Source organism: Pseudochaenichthys georgianus, chromosome 7 (assembly GCF_902827115.2).
Source record: "Pseudochaenichthys georgianus chromosome 7, fPseGeo1.2, whole genome shotgun sequence".
Taxonomy (NCBI): Eukaryota; Metazoa; Chordata; class Actinopteri; order Perciformes; family Channichthyidae; genus Pseudochaenichthys; species Pseudochaenichthys georgianus.
The window spans coordinates 4,028,620-4,044,295 of record NC_047509.1 but is presented as its reverse complement, the minus strand read 5'-3'; the positions used below and the strand labels follow the sequence as shown (position 1 = coordinate 4,044,295).

Here is a 15,676-nt window from a genome sequence, read left to right as displayed (position 1 = left end):
AGCCGTGACGCCATCTTCAATGTGAACCACAGAAAAACAACATCAGCTGTTAGCACTCAGAGCTCACAGCTCCTCATATCTGTTCAGAAACTAGACAAAAGTTAAACAAGTACAAACCACAGACTGCCTGTGTCATGGAGAATACAGTCGCTGGTTTATTTATGTCTGTAGGCCGTTGTGAGTGTGGACGGTCGGAGCATATATAACGTTAGCTTAGCCTTAGGCGAATTTCATAAGAACACAATTTCCCAATTTTGGAGACTAACAGAACTACGCCTATATTGCGTATAGCGCCCATAAACTATGGCTCACCCGGCACCCCCCACCAAAAACACAAGTTGAACCGCCCCAGCCCCAGTAAAAACCAGAGGTTTATGTGAAATTGTTCTTTTTTTTTAAATAATGGTTTTAGTGTGCATTTATAGGTTTTAATTTTGTATTTGTGTTAATTAAAATAAATCAAACGTACACAGCTTCTGTGTGCTTTTGTTAACATTGGGATTGACTGTGTTGCAGGGGGAGAGCTTTCGAGAGCTCTCTCCTGAAAGACTGCGGCTCTGATAACCTCAGCTCAGTGAGGTAAAGGCACCTCTTTATATGATCATTATAGTTGTAAAAAAATAAGAGAATGGATGAAAAACAGGTATAAAGTACGATATGACAGTAAACAATTTTTTTTATTAATAAACAAGAATACAATTTAAAAGGGGAGTGATTTGTAAAATATCCATAAAGAAAAAGAAAATCTGCTTCCAGTTTCATCTGGGTGTTGAGAGAGGTATCCATAGAACAGCAAATTGGTCAGGCCGGCCCACATAATACGTGTCAGTACGATTTTATTTTGTATTTGCGTGCATTTCCTGTTTGGAAAGTGGAGGTGTCCTGAGACTGGCTTCTGCAGGCAGGCTCCCATGCTTTTCTTTGTTACATGTGTAAAAGTGTGTTATTTTATTTTTAGCAAACACTTCGCATAAATCATCATCTAACCATCGGAGGCCAAGCAAATCTTCAACTGTAAGTAATATAAAGGAAAGAAAACGAGTTAAAAATGTCTGTTTCAGGCGTCTAGTGGCTTAAAAGAAAAATAAGGAAGGAAGCTACGACCAGTATTTACAAGTAGGCTATGTATCGTCTGAATATAGCACAAAGACGTCCATACTCTGCATCTGCAAGCAAAGACCTCATGTATTTTAATCGACCATAAACCGCAAAAATAACCGCAACGCAAGTTTTTCCAAACTTAATAAATCCACGTGTCTGAGCCGCAGCGACACCGACCGGTTCTTAAAGAGCGGGTCATTCTGTTGGTTCCGGGACTGGAGCTGCTTGTCTCGGTTTCTGAAGCAGACTTTGCTCCGAGCAGAGGTGGGAAGTAGTGGAGTAGCCTTTATATATACAGTCTATGGGAGTAGCCAAAAAAGTGTTACTGTTACAGATTCGGTACTTTACTCCACTACTTATTTTTCTGACGACTTTTTACTTTCACTTCTTACATTTTAGACACAAATACCTGTACTTTCTACTTCTTACATTTTCAAACCAGGGTTACTTTAGTTTTAATCTGTGTTTGGTGGCGTGGGCCCGTCTACACTACAGGCATCAACACATCTTGAAGCTGGGCGTGTCTGAGGCTTGGCGATTTCTCGCGACCAACAACCAATCAGGAGTCTCCCGCCCGCCCCCGGCATACAAAGCAAAAGCAATGTTAAAACGAAGTAAACTGGATATAAAATCCCCAAACAGGCGAAAACCTACCAGTTTCATCCACTGTCTCTGCCTCCTCCCTCCATGCCTGGCTCCTCCGGTTTGTATCCCGGTAGATGAACATAACAGAGATTGATCATACCAGGGTTGCCAACTTTGGGTACCTGGCTGGAGTGAGATTTTGATATCATGGGTTTAATTACACATACTGTATGCGCACTAAATGACTGCTATCGTGTCAGTAGCGGGACCTTAGCATATATATAGGATATATATACGAATACACAATATTGGACACAGACTATAAAGGGCACAAAGTTTCATTCACTAATGAAAGTCAAACACATGTTTGTTTCCACTGTTTTATTGTGTGCATAGGCCTGTCGCGATAAGCAATTAATTGACTTATCGTAGGATAAATAAAAATGAACTCCATGACTTTTCTGACCTCGATACATTTCCATTTACATGAGGATGTGACTAGCAGTTTGAAAGGATGTACTTGAATTATTATTATATATTATCATTATGTCAGTGGTCTAAAATGGTCACACAACGGTGCCGACAATATTATCGTTTATCGCAATAATTTCCGGGAAAATGTATCCAACAAAATTAATTACCGTGAGAGGCCATAGGCCTACATGAAACACGCACACACAAACAAATCTACAGACTTACTCCACACTGTCAAATATATTAATGAACTCTCACTCTCATACTCTTTGACTCTATTGTTGGCCTAGTAGAACAATAAGCAGCAGACTTTTACTTGTTATCATTTCTACTGGATCTTAGATCTGCTCATGCGCAATACGGGTCGGGGCTTGACCAACCGTCTCCCACTGCTCTGCTGTCTGTTAACGTTAAGAGTGGTGGGGGCGGGGAGGGAGCGGATCGACAGCTTGAGCAGCTGTCAACTCAACATTGTAAATAAACAACCAAAAACGATCGCCGGTTCATCTTGTTTTTGGCGTGAGAATAGTTTGGGCAGCGTGAGATTGAGAGTGAAAGCGTGTGTCACACGCCAGATGCGTGAGAGTTGGCAACCCTGATCATACAGCACCAGGTGATCCGCTCCATTTTTTTGAATATGAGGAATGACCTGCGTACTCTCTCCCAGCATACACGCGGTTTGATTGGCTAGCGCTTGTACTGTCAGATTTGCATACGCGGGATTTGATTGGCTGATGCCAAGCATCGAGCCTCAAAAGTTGAACATTGTTCAACTTTTGATGCCGATAGATGCTCGTGATGCTTGCAAAGCCATGCCATGCTCCCCACAATGCAGTTCGGCGAAGTTTAAAAATCTTCTACGTCACCCCATTTAAATGAATGGGCGAAGCGTTGAAAGCATTTTTCGATGCCTGTAGTGTAGTGTAGTGTAGTGCCTATTGATTTGAACAGGGACGTGCACAGACATTTTGGGGGGCGGGAGCTCAAGTGAGAAAAAGGGCACCTCCCATAATCATTTATTAATGTAAAACAAAAAGTTAAATATAGTTGCACATCTCTGACTTACTGACCAATTTATTTTAATACCCTCAAACTCACGCAATTATTTAATACTCAACAGAATTCTACAAAATAATCAGCTAACACAGAGACAATGGTCTTCTTTAGTATTCACTAGAGCAGACAACAAACTAGTCAAATGAATAGTTAATAAATGTATGTAAATTTGTATATCAATGTGGCGATTGTGATGACGTTATTAGATACACATTTTACTGTATTCACTTTAAGTGTCTCCCCTTAAGTGTACAGTACATTAGCCTTAGTCATGATAAATTGCCTTAGCTAAACCTTGAGCTAACTTATCCATTAGCTAGTAGCCGACCTTTGACACCCCTGGCTTAGGCCTTGTAACACATTCAGCACTTACAATGGTATGACTTGCTTGAAGTGAATATATCTGCACTTTCCTTGTTATTCAGAGCTTGATTCTCTATGTTTTTGCACTTATTGTAAATCACTTTGGATAAAAGGCTCCGCAAATGAAAATGTAATGTAAAGTAGCTGGAGAGGAGCTAGTTTGACTTTGGCACCAAACCAAAAGAGTGCTTGCTTTGACACCTCTCCATAGGTCCTGTTTGTGTGTGCGTGTATTTCTTCCTATAATTGTTAATAACACCAGAGTGAAGAACTGAATCAACAAAGTGATCTAAATCTTAATCTTAAAGGTGTGTTGTATTTTATTGCACTGAACACATTTCTTTAAAAGAGTTAATGTTTCATAACGTCATGGTTTGAAAAATTCATTCATTGAGGACAGTGTCCTAGTTCAATGGGTTCACATGTGCCACATACTTTTAACCCCTCCACTACAACCTTTATGCCTGCTGCAATGAAGCAGCCTTTTGGATGGAGCCATGCCTGACTAATTCCTGTCTGCTGTGTTTCAGCTTCACTCGGAGACAACATGGCTTCCAGGTTAGAGGACGATCTCTGCTGTCCGGTCTGTCAAGAAGTCTTCAGAGATCCTGTTCTTCTGTCCTGTAGCCACAGCTTCTGTAATGCCTGTCTGCAGAACTGGTGGGATGGGAAAGAAGTAAAGGAGTGTCCGGTTTGTAAGAGAAAATCTTCAAGAGAAGAACTTCCCTGTAACCTGGCTTTAAAGAACCTGTGTGAGACCTTCTTACTGGAGAGAGGTCAGAGACCTCCAGAGGCTCTCTGCAGTCTGCACTCTTTGAAACTCAGACTCTTCTGTCTGGACCATCAGCTGCCAGTGTGTCTCGTCTGCAGAGATTCAAAAGCACACACCGACCACAGAATCAGACCCATGGATGAAGCTGCTCAGAAGCTCAAGAAGAAGCTCCAGAAAGCTCTGCAGCCCTTTCAGGAGAAACTGGAGCTCTTTGAAGAAGTTAAAGTGGAGTTTGATCAAACCGCAGGACACATGAAGGTCCAGGCTCAACACACAGAGACGCAGATTAAGCAGCAGTTTAAGAAGCTTCACCAGTTCCTAGAAGAGGAAGAGGAGGCCAGGATGGCTGCACTGAGGGAGGAAGAGGAGCAGAAGAGGAAGATGATGGAGGAGAAGATGGAGGCTGTGAGCAGAGAGATAGCAGCTCTTTCACTCGCAGTCAGAGCCACAGAGGAGGAGCTGAGAGCTGAAGACGTCTCCTTCCTGCACAACTACAAGGCTGCAGTGGAGAGGCTGCAGCGCCCCCTGCTGGAGGACCCACAGCTGCCCTCAGGAGCTCTGATAGACCAGGCCAAACACCTGGGCAACCTCAGCTTCAACATCTGGAGCAAGATGAAGGACATGGTGTCCTTCTCTCCTCTCATCCTGGACCCAAACACGGCTAATCCATTCCTCTTCCTGTCTGAAGATCTGACCTCTGTGAGACAAGGGAGAGAGGAGGAAGAGGAGGAGGAAGAGGAGGAGGAAGAAGAACAAGAAGAAGAACAAGAAGAGGAAGAGGAAGAAGAGGATTGGGAGGAAGAAGAGGAAGACGAGGAAGAGGAGCAAGACGAGGAACAGGAACTTCCTGAAAATCCAGAGAGGTTTGATCATCACATCCGAGTCCTGGGCTCCGAGGGCTTTGCCTCAGGGACTCACAGCTGGGACGTCCAGGTCTCAGACAGTACCTTCTGGTTACTGGGTGTGCTGGCAGAGTCTGTCCAGAGGAAGGGGCCCATACGGTCTGGGTCATGGGGAGTAGCTTTCTTTGAAGGTAGATACTCGACATGTTCCCCGCCAGACCCAGACACTCCTCTCAGCCTGCAGACGGAGCTCCAGAGGGTCAGAGTGAACCTGGACTGGAACAGAGGAAAGCTGTCGTTCTCTGATCCTGACACCAACACACACATACACACCTTCACACACACTTTCACTGAGAAGATGTTTCCATTCATTCACTCCGAGGAGGAAGTGAAGATATTACCGCTGAAGGTGTGTGTGACAGTGGAGCAGAGCAGGTAGAGAGGAACGGGATCTATGATGTTCATCTCTTCAATAGTCCCTTCTGACATTTTTTACACATAAAAGAAAAATACAGATTACAAATTTACAAATGATCTTTATTTTATTCAAATGGCTATATAACTAAATATAAGCCACTAAGGCAGGCGTGAACAACTATAAAAACACTTTCATTCATATCTGGAGAGTCGGCTAACATTGACCAGACGATGTGGAATATCTTTCACTTTGTTTTTTTAGAAGTGTCAGAATCAGGTCAGAGAAATAATAATCTAAAATATTAAACAGAAATGTAAACACAAATTAATTAACTCTGGAATATCTCCATCACCGAATTCAATACGAAATAAATCACACCTCAACTTCCATTTTGGTCAGATATGATTCATGAGGAAAACCAAGACGTGTGAATAAAAGAGTTCACGGTTCAAAGGGCTGGACTTTGGACGCCGTCTCTTTATTCTGTGTTTGTTTTTGTTTCACTAATGTTTGTGTTATAGAGTTTGATAATCTGCTTTTTGATCATACGTCAGCCTTTATTAAATTGAAACACGTGCCTTTAGCTGCCACTTTCATCCAAGTAACACAATGTACATCAAATGTGCTGAACTGCTTCCTTTAGAGGAAATAAGAGGTATATGTTCTTCACATTTTAAATGATCTCACCCGGATTCAGATCTATGTCAGGTTATAGTTTAACCTTCTCTGTTTTATTGAAACTATGTTGTTAAAATTGTTCATTTGTGCATGATGGGGAAATAAATAAATAATGTTTAATCCAACTGTAAGTTTGAGCAGGGAATCATTTATCAGATCCAAAATCAAATGACTGAGTGGCTACGTTAACGACACCAAACGCCGGACTGTGGCGCGAGCTAGAAGATGGCGGCGGCGGCCATGTTAGGAAACAGCGCTCCTTTTGATAAAGGAATATTGTGAGGTTCTCCAACATTTCTTTGAAGCTAATGAGATCGAAGATGCAAGTCGGCAGAAAGCTTTTTTTGCTCAGTTCAGTTGGCAGTCAGACTTACTCAGTGGCGTTTTTATATGTACAAAAGTGGTGGGGCACAAAAAACTTAGATGTCTACAAGCTTCTGCAGTGAGGTTCATGTCTGCTGAGGCTCTGACTCTTCAGGTTTACAAATATTATATTTTGACCTAAATCAAAATATAATATTATTCTCAAAAGCTTTTTTTGTCTGATGCTTCAATTACTTTTAAACAGACAGTTCAACAGAAGGATACCCAAACAAATTTAATTTTATCATTTAAATATTGAATTGTTCTCTCTTAGTAAGATCCCATTTTCAATAAAATTGCAGTCTTACCTTGACTTGAAGATTAAGTCCATTTGCCTATCCTTCTGGACAAAAATCTCTATTAGTTTTTTGTAAAAGTCCTCCTTATCTTCTTGTAGTTTCAAAAGTCTATCATAAATCTAATCTAATCAATAGATTTTTGATTCGAAAATGATAAAAGTAGGGTGGATATTATCCGGCTGAACAAAACGTACATTTATCTAACAGCTACGTTTCCCACAGATCTTATTTTGAGCTATTTTCTAAAATCCTATGGAGAAATCTCGTTGCTTTTCTGTGGAGGGAAGCCATGCGCAGCTTACTTCCGGGTTTTAGGACGCCTCACTGCAGCTCTTCTCCTCCTCTTCACACACCACACTTTTCGCGGCACACGTACTTACAGCCAATCAGCTCTGAATTATGTGAGATGACGTATGGTGGGGATGGCAGCACTTTGCCCCTATGGTCATTATTTTTTGCCACACACATTAAATAGGAAAATACTCTGAGCATGCGCAGTGTAGGTTTTGCAGTCACCGTTCACTTAGACAGTCAGAGGGAGGTGCAGGATCAGGTTTTGTCCCACATGGCTCTAAACAGCTCAATAGGCACACACTGTAGACAGGGCCGTATCCAGGATTTCCTAAATAACGAGGTCCAGTGATGTAGTGGGCGTTGGACACGGGGGTACGCCGTACCCCCACTTATTTGGAGCATGATCTTTTTTGTAATAGTCTAATACATATAAAATCATTGCCAGTCTTATCAGTTGCAAGTGTGTATTTGTTGTAATAATGACAAAAACATAATACATTTTACAGTAATTATAATAAAAAATAAAAACGATTTCCTTAAAGAATTATGATTAGTCATCACGCTCGTGACCCCGCGGCGAGCTGGGGGTGTGTCAGTGACACACCCACGGCCAGCTTACCGCCCGCCGATTTTGCGGCAGCTCTTTCCCTCAAGAACGCTAACGAAAAAGCTCTATAATGGCAGGCAACCTTTTTTTACTTGACTTATTTTCTAAAAAGAATATAATTCACAAGAAGAAAGAGTCTAGCAGCACCGAAGCTACAAGTGAAGCTGCTACTAGTACTACAGTACATCATCAGAAGAGCCGCCTAAAGACGTGGATAATGCTAGCTAACGTGCACGTTAGCTGCGCTAGCAACGTTCCCCTGGCTAGCTCAAGCTCACCTTTCCCAGAGGTATGGACGGAAGAGATGTGGCGGAGGAAACAAGAGGCATACCCGTGGATAGACTGCAAAGCTGGGAAACTGGGCTGCAAAGTTTGTTCATCCATATCTGATGTATCAGTCTTCAAAACGCAAGGTGTGTGTGTGTGTGTGAAAAAAGCAGCGCTGTCTGCTTATTTGCAATGTAGGCTAGGCCTAATCAGAATAATTTCCAGTCCAGATTCAATGTTTGCATTAGTAGGCTATATATATTTTTCGTTTTGTTTATTTAATAAGTTAATTTCAGGACAACTTTGGGAATTTTGTTTGTTTGTTATGAGTTTTAAATAGATTTTGAAAGTGGAGATAGAGAGAGAAAAGCAGCGCTGTCTGCTTAGTTGCAATACTGTAGTTTATGCAATTTAGGCCTATACATTGTTTATGTAACGTATGTGCCAGTGTGTCCATGGTTTTGAGTCTGTGTGTGTGTTGAGCACAGCGCCGTCTGCTTTTTGCAGTACAGTAAGTAAAGTAGGACTAAGCATACCGGTAGTTTCTGTGGACCTGTCTGCCCGTTTTGTGAGTGCACTGCGCGCGTGCGCACTTGTTTGGCATTGTTTGGGATGACCTAATTTAAAATGGCGTCCCCCCAGTAAAAAATCCCCACTACACCACTGCCGAGGTCCAAACATGCTAGGGGGGTTCGGGGGATACCCCCCGCGATTTTCATGATCTAGTTAGGTGCTTTTTAAGTCCTGTGGGGGGTCACAAATTGGATAATATATTGATTTCAAACCATGTCAGTGGGCTGACAATGTCAGCATCAATTATTTTTGAAAGTGTAATGCATAAGAATCAGTTGATTGTTACTATTAATGATCTGGACATGCAGAAGAGGCTAAAATGATCACAACACTTTGTCAACAACATTCATTTTCCATGTCTCTCTCCTTTCCATAACCTGCAGCCTCTCTTCTATCTTCTTTAGTCTCTCTGTCTTCTTCCTGTTCATTACTCTCTCTGTCCTCTACTCTTTCTCTTTGTTCAATCTCTCCCTCGTTGTTCACTGTTTGCTCCTCCTCACTTGTTGCTCCTGCCAGTGAATTAAAAGCAATTCAGCTTTTAGTTCATTTCACTTGTTTGTTTGCATTCTTTTTGAATTTAAATCTGTCTTGTTTGATTCTCAAAAGAGAACAAAGATATAAGCAAATTGTGTTTTATACAATTGTATGTTATGACATCATAACTGCAATAGATGTATGTATTAAAAGTATGCCTATTGTAAATGAAGACTATTGTCACTCTGGATCCAAACACAGCATACACACAGCTGTTATTATCTGAGGGGAGCAGAAAAGCAACACGCATGGAACAACAGTCTTATTCTAGTCACCCAGACAGATTCACTGCATGGTCTCAGGTCCTGAGTAGAGAGAGTCTGACTGGACGTTGTTACTGGGAGGTGGAGTGGAGAGGGGGAGGAGTTTGTGTAGCAGTCGCATACAAGAATATCATCAGAGCAGGGGGGGGGACTGAATGTGGATTTGGACTCAATGACAAATCTTGGTCTTTAGTTTGTGACCTAAACAGGTATTCATTTCTTTACAACAATATCCACACTCCCGTCTCAGGTCCTCGGTCCTCCAGAGTAGGAGTGTACCTGGATCACAGAGCAGGTGTTCTGTCCTTCTACAGCGTCTCTGAAACCATGACTCTCCTCCACAGAGTCCAGACCACGTTCACTCAGCCGCTGCATGCTGGAGTTCGGCTTTGTTATGGAGACACAGCTGAGTTCTGTAAACTGAAATAGCCTGAAGTCATTTGAGGAACTCTTGTACTTCTTAAACTCATTGTGTGTCCATCATTGTTGCTGAGAGCTGAGTGTTCATGTCTTCACTGCACTGAGATCAGCTGTCAATCAAACATGATGGGATGTGCTTTAACTTCTTCTCGTGAGTTGTTCTGTAGATGCTGGAGTTTCTTCAGGCGGCGCTCCTTCCTGTGTCTGTGTAGCCATGGAGGCTGTCACTGCTCCGGAGGATTTCTGTTCACCTCAACTCATATTTCTCTGCATGGAAATGTAAAGTTTTCTCTAAATATTTGTTGAATATTTCCATTGATGCATTTATATTGAGTTCTTTCTCTTTGAATGCCTGAGTCTTTAGAGAGAAAGCAGCAGAGCTTCTTTCAATGTAGATATTTTATTCTCACTGCTCTGGAAAAAAGAAGACACATTTATAATGACGTGTATTTTCACAGACTAAATGTTATTGCTGTTCCAAATCGACTAACAAATGAGGAACTTTGATGTTAATAAAATGTGTTTGATCAGAAAATGTCCAGTTACAGTTTTTTTCAGTTGCTAACACACACATCTCACATAAAGCATACTCATTTAAACTCTCACTCAAAAAGCAAAACCTCAGCTCAAATCTCCAAAACTCTAAACACACGTTCAGCTCTGCACCCAGTTTGCAGTTCAACTCGGCACTTTGTGCAAAACATTGCACACGGTTCTCTCAGTAAGACACAGCCATCTGACATATTCACTTGTTTGCCATTTTCAAAACACTGCCATTAAAAATGCTACACACATGAACCAAGCAACAAATACACATGCCACATGACCGCACACACCAAACTGCTTTATTGCTGACTCAGCAATCAGGATGTAAGCACTAGAAAAAGACTTCAAGTGAGAACTCTATAAAACAACAACAATGGATATATGGACAGCAGCAAGAGGAAGAGAGAGAGAGAGGTTAAGAGAGAGAGGGAGGTTAAGAGAGAGAGGGAGGTTAAGAGAGAGAGGGAGGATAAGAGAGAGAGGGAGGTTAAGAGAGAGAGGGAGGATAAGAGAGAGAGGGAGGATAAGAGAGAGAGGGAGGTTAAGAGAGAGAGGGAGGTTAAGAGAGAGAGCGGAGGTTAAGAGAGAGAGGGAGGATAAGATAGAGAGGGAGGATAAGAGAGAGAGGGAGATGAACTGAAGTTCATTTGAATAGATATTTGCAGCATAACGGTTTTGAAGCTGTTTGACCTTCAGGCTTCCAGGTGATGCTTCTTCTGCATCTTGATTAAAGGAGCTGAGGTCAGACCCAGTGAGGTGGTAAATGCAGGACTAAGTATTTTTCTCTCTGTTTTTTCTAAAAAGATTATTTGTATTTATTTGTCCTCAAAGTTTCATTTCCATTTACTGTATTTGACACAGGCATCATTGTGTTCACACAACTATATGTGGCAGGAATGTTGCACCAATTAGTTTGGGAGAAAGAGGAAAAGGATAACAACTGTATATTTGTGTTTCTGCACATATTTTTGTAGATTTGAATAATCTTTATATGCAGAATTCTCTACAGACAGATCCCCATAAAAGATAAGTGTGCTTTAGATAAAGCACCACAGTGTGTAGTTGGTTGGACAAAGAGTCGTGTACAGGGCCGGCCCTAAGCGAGCTTTGTCTTGGGGGCCCCTCTCCCTCTAGCGCGTTCTCTCTACAGACAACACGGAACCAACTCATGATGTTAGCAGAAGCACACATATTGTATAAATAAGCATGTAAACACATCATCCTGATGAGAGTGCGGAAGTACGAACACATCACACCCATCCTCAAATCACTGCACTGGCTCCTGGTCTCACTCAGGATTGACTACAAAATCACCCTCTTCACTCATCAGTGCATATATGGAAATGCTCCTCCTACATCAAGGAATTGCTCTCCCCACAAACCTCCCACGAGGAACCTACGTTCAGTAAAGGCAAACCTCCTCATCCCACCAAGGACAAAACTGAAGACCATGGGAGACCGAGCCTTCTGCTCCGCTGCTCCGAGACTGTGGAATGCCCTCCCAAACCAGCTGAGGACACCACAGACTGTGGGGACTTTCAAAAAAGGCCTAAAAACGCATCTTTTTAGAATAGCCTTTAACTAGATTTTTAAATCCCCCCACATTATGCCATGCCGGCATGAATGTCACAGCTTTTATTATGTTGTTTTAATTGTTTTTAAATAGTTTTTTATTGTTTTTATTGTTTTGTTTCACCCTTTTTAATTCTTAATTTTGTAGCACTTTTGTTTACGCAAATGAAAAGTGCGCTTATAAATAAATATATTATTAACACCGCGGACCTAACCTCCTCTAGGGGGTCCGGGGATTCCCCCCCCCCCCCCCCCCCCCTCTGGAAGGATTTTTTTTTAAATATGGAAGTTAAAAGCATCAATCTGGTGCACTTTGAGAACAAAATTAAGAGATCTATGGATACATCTCTCAACACCCATATGAAACAGAACTGTAAACAGATTTTTCTTTATGGATATTTTACAAATCACTCCCCTTTTAAACTGTATCTTTGTTTTCTCATATAGTATTTCCATATTGTTATTCATTTATTCTCTCTGGCTGTCCATTCTCATAATGTTCTCATAGAAACTAGCTGTCAATAGGAATATCATTCAGAAGAATTATAATTTCATCCCAAAAATCTGTCACAAAAAGAGGTTGCACATTTAAATTCAGGTGTTGTTATGGCAACGTCAGTGGCCAGACAGCCACATTTACTGCTGCAAATACGTTCAAACATGCTGTCGACACGTAAAGCACTGGCAACTATGCCACCATTTCAGCTGACTTTTCCTCAGAAATACTGTCACATAACATCCATATATTTCAGTGCTAGGTTGATGCTTAGCTAAGCTAACTATGAAACACTTTAACTGACAGGACTCCGGATCAACTGTGTACTCTAAGGTAGCTTCTAGCTTCATGTCGAACAGTAAGTCAACATTTCCCAGAGTGCTTCCTTTGAAATCACCAGGTAACGCTAAAAAACATAACATTTAGATTGTATGATAAAGTGTTTATTTAATATATCTGGCTAGCTATAGCTACTTGCTAACGCTTTAGCTTACCCCACGATTCAAAGTAACGTCAACGTAGCTGTAATTTATGCTTTGCTTACATGTTCGCATAACTTGGAAGTTTACTGACATTTACATACCTTGTTCACCTGGCTCAGGTGGTGGCTCTGGGGTTGTTGTGTGAGCCACCACTTGAGCATTTTCGTATTTTTTAAGAAAAAATGTTCTTATGTCCATCTTCAAAAACTCTGAGTCCGACTGACAGTTTATACATTGTCACAGTTCATAGGATAGGTAAGTAAATACAACTTTATTTATATAGCACCCTTATCAACACGGATGTACAAAGTGCTTTACAGTACAGTACACAGGACACAATTCAAAGTACAACTATAAAATGTAGAATAAAAGGCATAAAACAGCAGCAGGTAATACATAGGATAAAACATAGGATAAAACACCAATAAAAGAGAGCTACTAACTCACCTCCTCTGACGACCCAAAAGCCTGTCGGAAAAGGTGGGTCTTTAACTGCCCCCCTAAAAATCTCTATTGAGGCAGAGGTTTTTATTATCTGGGGGATTTTGTTCCAAAGCCTTGGGGCCACCACCTCAAAGGCACGGTCCCCCTTAGTCTTTAGCCTGCATGGTTCGGGGCACCCTTAGGAGGCCCTTGCTCAGAGGACCTCAGGGCCCGGTTTGTGATGTGAGGGTGGATCAGGTCATTGATGTAGGCTGGGGCTTGGCCATGGACAGCTCTATATGTGAAGACCAATACTTTGAATTGGGTCTGGAGATGGACAGGGAGCCAGTGCAGGGCAGAAAGAATCGGGAGTGATGTGGCATGTTTTTTTTTGGACCGAGTTAGTAATCTGGCTGCACAGTGGCGGCCGGCCCATAGGGGGCGCTAGGGGCGCCGCCCCACCTCTTGCCAGATAAAAAATAAAATAAAAAGAAATATTAAATACAAAAATATATATTTAAAAAAAATATATTTAAAAAAAAATATATTTTATATTTTAATTTGTAATGAACAAGGTAAATATCATACAATTGGTATCACAAAAATGTATAATCTACAATACAATCTCGTTTAAAATTGTGTTACGATGTCTAAAGTTACTGATAAGTCACCTGTTTCCTGCCTGGCCTTGCCCATGGCATTAGTTTATCATTACCGGGCGGAGCCCCCGAGCGAAACAGCAGCAACCAGCACGTTGCAAAAGTCTCAATAGTAAACTGTGCCGCCGAAACATAATTTCAGCCAATCAGTGCCGTCAAATATTTTGGTCACGTGGGCGCTCACGTTGGCGCCCATGTTGCTTACGTGCGTTGACGTGAAGAGTTGTTTTTTAGACTCGTGAGTGACCAAGGTGACGCAGTATTTGGATGAGAATGGTGTGCAGGTGGAGTCGCCGGAACCTCGGTCCGCCCAAGAGCTACTCTCCAATCCTTTTGAAAGGAGAAGTTTGGGAGATAAATTGATACTTTAAAGACCTTGGACGGACCAACCCGTATTTTATATATCACAGCAAGCTCGTGAAAAAAGACAAACGTATCAAACAAGGCTTCTCACTATGGCTAGCTGGATGCAAACAGGTATAATGCTATCTTTGGTTTCACATGCTTGCTCTTCAAACAGCCGGGGACAGATACGATCTGTTCAGAAACTAGACAAAAGTTTAAACGAGTAGTACAAACCACAGACCTGCCTGTGTCATGGCGAATACAGTCGCTGGTTTATTCAATGTCTGTATAGGTAGTTGTTGTGAGTGGGGGACGGTCGGAGCAATATACTGCGGTTTGCTTAGCTTAAGCCGAACTCCATTTCAAACACGACACACAGCTATAACAATGGACTCCAGTGAACACTATTACGGGTACAATATAGAGCATGCCCAAAAGCACTAGCACACACACAAAGATGTAAAATATTATTTTACAACAATGTGGAATTTATTGGCTACATTATACACAGATTATGCAGGGCTGCAGCACCAATAACAATAAATAAATAATCTTAATCACCACAACACATTGATTAATTAACCAGCTATACAGAGATTATGCAATGGCATTTTGCTAGATTTAGCGTTTTTTAGAGAAAAAATTTCGAGATTTACGTTTTTGGCGCCACTGTCAGTTACTTTGTGGTACAACACCACAAGATAACTTTACATGGCGCAAAAACGTATTCTCGGAATTTTTTCTCAAAAACCGCTAAATCTGCCAAATCGCGTCACGTTAAAAGTAGCCAAGTAAAAACAAAAAAACTTTTTTTCCACATCTTTTTATTTTTCTAACCTGAAGCAAAATTATTTATTATATAGTTTTAAATTATCATTTGAATAATAACATATATCAAATATAATCTCAGGCACAATTAAATGAAATAAATATATATAAAATAAATGTGCAGACAGGGGAGCACTGCCTGCCTGCCGCTAGGGGGTGCTGCAGCGCCCTCAGCACCCCCCCCTTCCCACGCCCCTGCGGGTTTGGCACGGCACGCTTCAACCGTGCTAAGCGCTGCAGTGGAAATGCGCCATAACTGAATTATTCTCTTCTCAATTATCCTTTTATTTCAAGGAATTTCTTACAGTCTGAAGATATTTTTGTTACAGATCCTTGAATACTTAATTTAGCAGTTATAGATATTTTAGCTTTTGCAGTAAGATATTGAATCCTCTTTTTGCTCCAATTAAGTATTC

At 41.4% G+C, this 15,676-nt stretch overlaps 1 protein-coding gene across 1 annotated transcript; it reads left to right on the top strand.

Moving 5' to 3' along the window:
• The first annotated feature begins 836 nt into the window (after positions 1-836).
• Positions 837-6,404, top strand: LOC117449142 (nuclear factor 7, ovary-like). The gene is made up of 2 exons (XM_034086559.2): positions 837-1,014; positions 4,110-6,404. Exon 2 carries the CDS (start codon positions 4,127-4,129, stop codon positions 5,630-5,632), a length of 1,506 nt encoding a protein of 501 aa, XP_033942450.1. The 5' UTR covers positions 837-1,014; positions 4,110-4,126; the 3' UTR covers positions 5,633-6,404.
• Positions 6,405-15,676: the final 9,272 nt, after the last annotated feature.